This window comes from Nicotiana tomentosiformis, chromosome 11 (assembly GCF_000390325.3).
Source record: "Nicotiana tomentosiformis chromosome 11, ASM39032v3, whole genome shotgun sequence".
NCBI lineage: Eukaryota > Viridiplantae > Streptophyta > Magnoliopsida > Solanales > Solanaceae > Nicotiana > Nicotiana tomentosiformis.
In genome coordinates this window covers 34,075,539-34,085,190 of record NC_090822.1, presented here as the reverse complement: position 1 = coordinate 34,085,190, position 9,652 = coordinate 34,075,539, and the positions used below count along the sequence as shown (strand labels likewise).

Below are 9,652 nucleotides of genomic sequence, written 5' to 3'. Positions count from 1 at the left end.
CACCTGAGAAAGGGAGAAAAGGGATAACATGAACTGAAACAAAAATTTACACTATTCACCTCAGCTACTGAAATTTACTTCATTAAGAGATTGAGGGGAAAATCAGAGAACATTCTAAACAACTATACATTCCAACGCTACACCATACATATTGAAAATTTGGATAAACTCTCGTAGCAAACATCGTACAGCTCTATCTATGGTTACCTAGGCTAGACCAGGTTCCCCCTTCCAACACGAGCTAACCCTCTAATTGGACAGGTGCAATCACACAGGGTGATCAAGCACACTCAAATCCAACCTGTGTTCTTGTCTCCTGTTCAACCAAGGAAAGGTCCTTATACCAAGATCCTAGGGAGAGAGCTGCTTTGCGTTTTCCATCGTGTATAAAGAGAAGAACAACCAATGGTGGCACATTTCCACCAAGCTTGATCAATAAACACCTAAAGTTATACAAATTTCCAGCTTCTAAGAAAGGAATTTAAGCCACAGCTAATTTACATTTCCCCCATCGGAACTGCTACAAGCTTGATTTTGGAGACTATTCCCAAAATCTCCATCCAAGCTCATTTGCTGGACTTCTTGCGGAGAAAGAATCTTAATGCAGCGGACACAGTTCACAAATTCCCTGAAGTATCATATTACGTATGTAAGTCAGCATGCCACGAATACGCACACGGAAAAAGAAACGGGCAAAGATTATAGAAACAGCTTTAGGCTACATTGATCAAGTCTCCACGGGACGCACATAATTGGATAAAAGGTTGTATGGTTCTAAGGTAGTTCAGTTCGAAGTCTTGGCTTCCAAGAGAACGGCATATGCTGCTTGCTCAAATCGAAAATGCAAATACAACATTAGATAGAAGCAAAGTTCAAGAACTTACTCCCAAGGGTCATCACCAACCAGCAGAACATCATTCTCATGATCCACATACACAAGCTTCCATCCTATTCTTTGTCTGTCCTCCAGTTGTCCCTCTATACCAAATCTACGAGCTAAGTCTTGTTTAAGGTCTTCGTAGCCCGAGTAACGTGCGATATCAATCGATCTTCCAACAGCACCACGCTTGTATACCTTTGAGAGCATAGAGGCAAAAAAGTTAGTACTCAACTCAAAACATTATGTGAGGTAGGACACAGATTTGGTAAGTTAACCAACCTTGGTATATGTCCGCAAACGAGGTACTTGAGGTGGTGGGGCCCAGGCACCTCTATTCATGAAGCTGCCTTCATTTATGGTAGAATCAATTGAATTGAAGGCCATATCAGGAACTCCAAATGACTGGGAAACCATTGATGATGAGAGTTCTGGCTGTGCTTCCTTGGGGTTCTCATAGTTAGAAAGCATGCCGCCTCCTGATGAGATATTATTCGATAGATCTTTCCTTGAGTCCATCAAGCTATTTGTGACCAAAGGATCAGACATCATCGGCAGTCCTAACTGATTGTCCATATTTGATCCAAAAGCAACACTGTTTCTGGGGTCACCCTGAACTTCTCCATCTTGACTATCTCTGAATATGACTGGCTGAGTACTGAAAGACAATGGGTTCATTGTCTGCTGTAACTGGACATCATTTTGAGAAAAGCAGACTGAGGTTGCTGAAGATGAACTATCTAGATAATCCATGTGGGGCGCTGCAGTGTGAAGGTAGGTTTGAGGAGCCAAAAATCCATGGTTCTGGCTCTTGGAGATGTTCACTGAGGGCTTCACATCAGATTTGTGCTGCAAATCTTTAATTAGATTGCTATTAGTGGACATAGCTTCGAATCCACTGGAATTCAAAAGGGGTACAGAAGACTGGGTTGCTTCATCCCCTGCAGCTGTGCCTCGATGAATCCTACCACTCATAATTGGCTGAACCGCATTTTGACAGTTGTTCGTGGATGGTGAAGTGGAACATGATGGGACGTCATCCGTAACCACCGACTGGCCTCCACCTGCAGCTCCTGTTAATAAGCTACTACAGTTTGTGGAAAGCTGATTAGTAGTCGGTGGTAGATTCTGACCAACTTGTCCAGGTAGTTCTGGTAGAATTCCAGGTTGCTGGTGAAGTTTTGATTGCTGATTTGGCTGGGAAAAACGAAAATTAGATTGGCTAGTCATTTGCTGCTGGACAACTTGCGACTGGGAGAGTGACGTGGAGGTGGACGTGGTTTGAGACATATCCAGCATTTGGCTTGTTGCAAGCGACCTGGAAAAGTTCTGTGATACATCCAAGAGCTGCTTCTGCTGATCCTGGATTGGCCCAAGCTGGGATTGTTGTTGCAATACAGATTGTTGAGCTAGAAGTGATTGCTGATGATGATGCAGCTTCTGCAAAAGCTGCAACTGTAATTGGTTATCAGATAAATGCATCTGTTGGCTAAGTGGATCGCTAGGCTGAGATGGCATGAAACTCTGCTGCTGAGTCTGATTCATAATCTGTTGCTGCTGAGGAAGGTTCCTCTGCAGCTGGTTTTGAAGTGATTGTTGTTGCTGAAGGACATTCTGAGATTGCACAAGACTCTGCGCTTGCAAAAGTTGGGCCTGAACTTGGTTTGTAGGCACGGATTGGTTGATTGGATTCTGTCTTGGTAACTGACTGATATCCGACAACTGTTGCTGCTGCGACTGCATAATGGATCCTACAGGGCTCAATGTGGTAGCTGGCATCTGACCTTGTTGGTTTGGCCGTTGGGTACCAAACTGTAAGGTGTTGTGCTGAGGAAGCTGAGGTGCTGCAGGTAGACCTAACTGACGTGAGAGGTCTGCTCCACTTCCGACATTCTGTAGAACGGAACCAGACAAAGAATGCAGGTAGTTTGGCTGCGGCATTGAAGGGTTCTGTTGCATGTTCATCCATTGGACTAAGCTCAGGCCTGGAAGACCTTGCGGGTCTTTCATCCCAAAGTCATCACCAAGCCACGGCATTGTCCTCTTGAATAGGCCATCCAGATCAGAACAATCGTCATCTGCAATAAGTGATATCTTCTACAGTTATCCAACAATGTCAAAAGATATCATCAGAATTGAAAGTCATATTCTGGTTGTCAAATTCCTCATACCTGGCATTCCAGGTAGCCTTGGCCGCTTTGACCTGAAGAATGGCGGAGTAGGACAGATGAAAAACGGTGCTGTTACAGGTTCAATCTCCCAAATTGAGACCCGGTTACGCCTCTCCCCAGCAGTTGACTCATCCCAACCAACCTAATCACAATTCACAAGCGTGAAGGGTTAGTACATTCCTTAAGTAAAGATAAAACAGTCAAATTACCAGTTAGAAAACTGTACCTGCAAGTTGCGCCATTGTGAGTTCTTCCACCTCACCGGATCCAAATCACTGATGCCGGTAATTGTGCCCATATACCTTCTAGTTCCTGACTCTTCTGTCTCAAACATCATGCGGAACCGCATGCCAAGCGATACTTGACTGCTATAAGTTGCCTTGTAATACTTAGCTAAAGGGATGACAAACTCAGACGGACTTGCCCTGTTCATATAGAGGTTTAAAATTTTTAAGATCATCAAGATCAAGGATAGATAAATTGCTATAAGAAATGCATATGCCTATTAAGAAAGTAAGTTCACTGACCTTGGGTTATAAAACACAGTGAAAGGGCTATTGTTTGCAGCTGCATGGGCTGCCGCTGCTAGGATACCTATATGCATGCTATCACTTGACAACACAGATGATGATAAGTTTGTGGGCTGTCTGTTTGCTCGCCTAATACCGAGTAGAAGCTGCTGCTTTTCATCCCTGTAGACATAGATTGAAGAGCGTTAAGGATGACCGAAGCATATGAACGAACCAAAGAGAATCCAACAGCTGAGTTGGTTCCCTTTATGAATCTATGAACGAACCAAAGAGAATCCAACAGCTGAGTTGGTTCCCTTTATGAATCTCACTTAGCATTCTATTTCAGTCATCAGTTTATACTTACAATTACTATTTCCTCAAATGCACAAAAAAATGAGATATAACATTCAAGGTGGCATGACATTGCCAGTATCATTACCTAATAAATAAGACCGAATCACCAGCGAAAAGCCTCTTCCCACTGACAAATAGGCTCCACCCCGTTGTTAGCAAATGGCGTTTGGGTTGCCCTGGATCACCAGAGATAGGTAAGGGATAGGAAACAAGGCAATTTTATCTGGCAATGCTTGGAGTAGTATATCCATATATAGCAAATAAACAAACTTACCACGATAAATATGGCGGAAGGTCCACACATTATCATGCAAGTCTCTAGCCACAAGTTCTTGGGCAGGTGGTTGCATCGAGTAATCCTTATAATGAACAACCAAGCCTATCACACAAAAGATAGAGAAACAACCAAAAAGCATCAAATGACAAATTTTCATGTGCTCTTACCAGAGGCGGGAATATTTTCTCTGCAGCACGTCGAGGCACAGAAAAGCCTCCATGTGTGCTCGTATCACTGGCAGTTAAGGTCTTGCAGAAAAATTCTGTTTGCGGTTTATTCGTTTTCATAGACAAATCTGATCTCAACAGTGCCTCCTTGTCAAACTGCACAAGACCAAAGGTTAACTAAATCAGTGTTACATTCAATTGGAATATACTATAAATGAGACCCTCATTCTCAAAAGAAAGAAGAATTTGTTGAGTATACGAAATAATCGCCTTTAAATGTAGACACAGCAAGGAAGGGACATACTGAAGGAACTGGCTGCAGTGTCATTTGTGCATAAACTTCATCTGTTTCCGGATCAGCCTAGTGACAAAAAAATACATTTGATTATTGTTGAGCAGCAGAGACTTCAAAAGAAAAAACAAGTTTGCATTAAGGCAAGTGAAGTCTGAAAATACATACATGTAGGGTAACATTGTGAAGGAGACAAACTAACTTTGATGGAAGATTTGGGTAGTTTGGTATTTGGGCATCTACATCTTTCTTCATAGATGCTGCAACCTGAAAATTTTAAGTGCAAGAGAAACAAATTAGACCCATGACTAACTCTGCATATAAAAACTAATCTTAACCATATAACCATACTACACTAGCTAAAATATGGCAACTACTTCAGTTCCAGCACAAAAGAATTTCTTGAAAGTAATCAAAACTTGAATAAAAGGAAAAGGCACTTCACCATTGCACTCCAAATAGTGCTAACTTTTCATTTCTTTCTTACTATTATCCAATTTTCCTTCTTGTTCTCTTCCACATAATTTTTTGTTTCAATAACGGTCACGTCCGGACGAGCTTGCGCGTACCTCAATTGTTCCATAGGAACGAGTATTGGGTAACTCTGTCTACCAAAAGTGAGTCAAATAGGAAGAAATCCAAGCATTTTTTGTCTCTCCGGAATTTAAATCTTGGTCACCCATGATTTTTTTTTTTCCATTTCATTACCGCTACCACAAACTTGGATCATTTTCTTCCTCATCATTAAGGTCTAAAAAGAATTTATGAAATATTTTTTAGATAAGGAAAATTTTCTTCAAACTTTTTTAAAGGTAAAAATAGCACGGGCTAACCAGTTTTCGGACTGGTAATTCAAAATAGCCACCGTTTACAAAATCATTGAAAAATAGCCACTATTTTGCTGAAACACGGACCGGTCCAGCATAATATAGTGGAGATTGGTACATCTGTGTATGAACTTCCGGCATATTATGCTAGACGGGTATATTATACTGGAACTCCAGTATATTATGCTGGAATATTTTCCGGATTTTGAACATTATTTTCGTTCAGATTTATCTTTACATGAAAAGTGACTAAATTTCGATTACTTTTAAAACTGTAACTATTTTTCAATTACCACTTATAAATCTGTCTATTTTTTAATTTCTCACTTTTTAAAGCAAACGCCACTTTAACCCAGCCATAAAGGTTACATTTTTTATTCCCTCTTTTCCTCATAACAACCCCACTACCTGCTAATAGGCAAAATGATAGTCAAAGGTACTAAAGATGATGCCTTTCCAATCTTTTCATCTTTGTTCTTTTTCTAAAAACCGTGTGGCAAATATATATATATATATATATATATATATATATATATATATATATATATATATATATATATGCACGTGCACATGTAAGCATATGCATAAGCCAACAAAACAAACAACAAATAACAATTTTTTGATAAAGATCACAACTACACATACTGACACAAGGTGCATGTTACTCTAGAGATACCATAATAGAGGTGGAAAGAAAAAATAAGATGTGATCCACAAATAAAAAAAGTAAATTACTCCTACTAGAACATGGACAAGAAAAATAAATAAATACAATGCATTCTACTATCAAAATCAACAATAATGTTACCCCATACACATCTGCAGCCTGACGTAAGTAAGGTGAAGGGCAATAACGTGCACCATATTGGTTCACGTTAGCAAATAGCCGCATACAGAACTTTTTTATGCGCACCTAAACTATTCATAATATCTTTTATTAGCAAATATAACTTTATTATCATTAATACTTAGATAAATAAAAAAGAAATCACCAACTTTCTTTTTTACCTCTACTGATATTAAACCACATCCTTCTATGAGCTTTAATTAAAAAAAAAATTATTAAGTCAGTCACTTGGATATAAAAAGTATGAGACCTGTTCACTGTGGCCTTGAGGAAAATAGACGACGTGGGTCCCGGCGGCCGGTAAGTTAACCAGAGGTCCGGCGCAGGCCTGCCATAGCTCTGGGTTTATGCTCTTCTTTTCACCTGCAAAAAAAAATAAAAAAAATTATTATATTGCGCCACCATTAATTGTTAATCAATACACCTTTATTTTCCATAAAATTCAACCCTTTATATTCTTGCTAGATTGAAAGACTATGGAAAAAGTAAAGATTTTTATCACTTTCTCACCCAGAATCAAACTTTTCCAAGAAAATACCATTTGCTTTCTTCAACAGAGGTGTAATGCATAGTTTGGATGTCATTGAGGGAAAAAGCATATAATAAAACCGAAAGGAAAAAAATATTTTCCAGGAAAATTTCATTGGGATGGAAGAAAAGAATAGACAAAAGCCCAGAAAGAGATATAGCTTTGTCTTTTTTATTCTAACAATATCTGCTTATTACTACTAGAGAAAGGTATATACGTACGTATATTTTTGTATGTCGCTCTCTCTATATAAATATATAAATAATAGTATATTTATTAATATGTATAATAAGTAAAGATAGTGACAGACCTTCGGCAGGATTAACGTTGGCAGCAGCCTGCTGAGCTCCGGCTGTATTCCCCGGCGTTTTCATTTTCCCTTTATGCTTATTTTCTTCAGCTTAAAAACATAAAAGTGCCCAGATATGCTCACCGGAGATTCATCGGAGCTGCACTTCACCAAACTCCGGCAACACAAAAATAGATCAAAAACAGAATCTTTTTGCACTATACTATGCTTCTCTGAGGTAAGAAGAAAAAGAGTGGTGGTGGCCGGCGGGAAGAAGGGAGTGTGTTTTCCGGCGAAAAGGGGTGGCCGGAAAAAGAGGAAGAAAGAGAAAAAAGGGGGTGGGGTGGGTTTAGTTGGGGGGACAAAGGAAGCTTTGGAAAAAGAAGGGGATGTTAAGGAAGGGAGAGACCAAATGCTGCAATTTTACTTTAAATTGCCCCCTCTTCTACACTACACCTCCCAGACACACACACACACACACTATATCTTTCTTTCACTCTATATGTAAACAACTCTAATGTGCTCTTTCTTTTAGCTCTCTTTACAAAGAACCTTTTTCAGAAATGGCCTTTTGTTTCTCTCTCTTGTTTATTCCTTCTCTCTCTCTTTGGTGGATAAATAATATTTTATGTATATAATGTGTTTTTCCTTTTCTTGGGTTTTATATTCTCTGTCTGTGGCTGTGGCCTAGCAAAGTTGACCATTGAGGTGAAACTTAAAATGGGTGCTTAATAGGAGTATGTACTTATGATTAATATACATACTATTAACTTTTCTTTGGGTTTTTTTTTTTTTCAACCCTTCGGGTTGTCTGGTTGATTTTGACTTAGGATCATTTCCCTCTCGGTGTATTCTTGGTTGAGCCTGTCGCAAAAGGTTTATTTAGTGCGGTTTATATCTCCTGTGTGGTTTGCAAGCTATTACACAGGGGAGATTTATCAGTGCTCACCCGAAGGACAGAAGTTGTGGCAGAGATTGTAGCGGTTGCGATTTTTTCCTCTTACCAAAAAAAAAAATTCTACTATTTTAGCCTATTTGACCAACTTTTTTTGGACCAAAAGTACTTTTGGCCAAAAATTAAGGTGTATGGCAAAGCTTTTAGAAGGAAAAAAAAGTAATTTTGAGAAGAAGCATAAGCCGTTTTTGAGAAATAGAAAATATAACTTGTGTCCTAAAATACTTTTTTCAGAAATACTTTTGAGAAAAATACACTTAGAAGCAGTTTTCAACAGTTTGGCCAAACACTAATTACTGTTCAAAAGTGATTTTTAAATTAATTAGCCAAACACAAATCGATTCTCACCAAAAATACTTTTTTGAAAAGTAATTTTGTAAAAAATACTTCTCAAAATAAGCATATTTTACAAGTTTGGCCAAACAGGCTATTGTTCTTTTTAACCTTCTTCTGCTAGCGAGGAAAGGGGTTTATCTTAGGAACCGTTAATATGATCAAATGATACCCTTAGGGCTCGTTTCTATTATATACTCGTTTGGTACGAGGGATAAATGATAATTGAGTTGAGGATTAAAGAGTTTATCCCACGATTGGTTATGATAAAATTACGGTATAACTAATTTTGGAATTAGTTATCCCGGAATTGCAATGTTATTTTTATCCCTATGGAAGGATGGACAATTAATCATGGGATAACTTGTTTCCCAACCAATCGACTCTTTAATGAGATGATTTATAACCACACAAATATATAAGAATTGTTTTAGACTACTAATTTCAAAAAAAAGAATTAAAACTTTGTACCAAGCCAAAGATTATCACAAAAAAATAGGACGAGAAGTATAATCAGAGGCGAATGTAGTGAACAACTAACGAGTTTAACTGAACTCATAACTTTCGACACGGTTTAAAAATTTATTTATAAAAATTTATTAAAATTACAAAAATAACGGATATGAACAACTCTCGTCCGATTGACCCTTCATGGACTGTAGACCATCACTATCACTGCTATATTTTTAACCTTATTGCCCTCATTAATGACGACAATGACTATTGAGTAGAAGAAAATTAGAGAATTATATGTCACAAACTCACAAGATAAAAAATGTGGAGTTCATTTCTTTTACATATTTATTGGTAATTTCTGTATAAAAAGAATTTAAAGTTTCATTCTTTGACTTTATGGATTAGCTGTATTGATGTTCATTTGATAAGCGACAGTTTTCGGCAACAATTGACATGTTAAGTATATTGAGGGGTTATTTGGTTAGAAGACAAGTTTGTATTGAGATTAGTTATGTCATGATTAGTTATCTTTGAATTATTTATTATTGATTATTTGGTAAGTTATATTAATTCTAAGATCGTTAATTTTACTACTCCCCCGTTTTATATTATTTGTCATGATTATCTTGTATACGCCCTTTAAGAAAAATTAATTAGGATAAAATTTTGATTATTTTATCCTTATTCATGTCTTAATATTTAATTTTTCTTCATTGGTATTTGAATAAAGTTAGGTGTTTGTAGTCTTCAAAGATAATTATTACTA

The 9,652-nt window shown here is 37.8% G+C and overlaps 1 protein-coding gene across 2 annotated transcripts; it reads right to left on the bottom strand.

The window, feature by feature from the left end:
- Positions 1-65: 65 nt before the first annotated feature.
- Positions 66-7,776, bottom strand: LOC104091004 (auxin response factor 19-like). 2 transcript variants are annotated; one of them, XM_009596245.4, is made up of 13 exons: positions 7,164-7,776; positions 6,575-6,687; positions 4,819-4,917; positions 4,663-4,719; positions 4,359-4,514; positions 4,189-4,273; positions 4,000-4,090; positions 3,576-3,740; positions 3,275-3,473; positions 3,049-3,190; positions 1,160-2,955; positions 885-1,075; positions 66-628 (listed from the first exon to the last, which is right to left on the bottom strand). In XM_009596245.4, exons 1-13 carry the CDS (start codon positions 7,225-7,227, stop codon positions 493-495), a joined length of 3,294 nt encoding a protein of 1,097 aa, XP_009594540.1. In that variant the 5' UTR covers positions 7,228-7,776; the 3' UTR covers positions 66-492. The 2 variants fall into 2 exon arrangements, with proteins under 2 accessions (XP_009594540.1, XP_070046076.1); XM_070189975.1 differs by lacking the exon at positions 7,164-7,776 and adding an exon at positions 6,835-6,967.
- Positions 7,777-9,652: the final 1,876 nt, after the last annotated feature.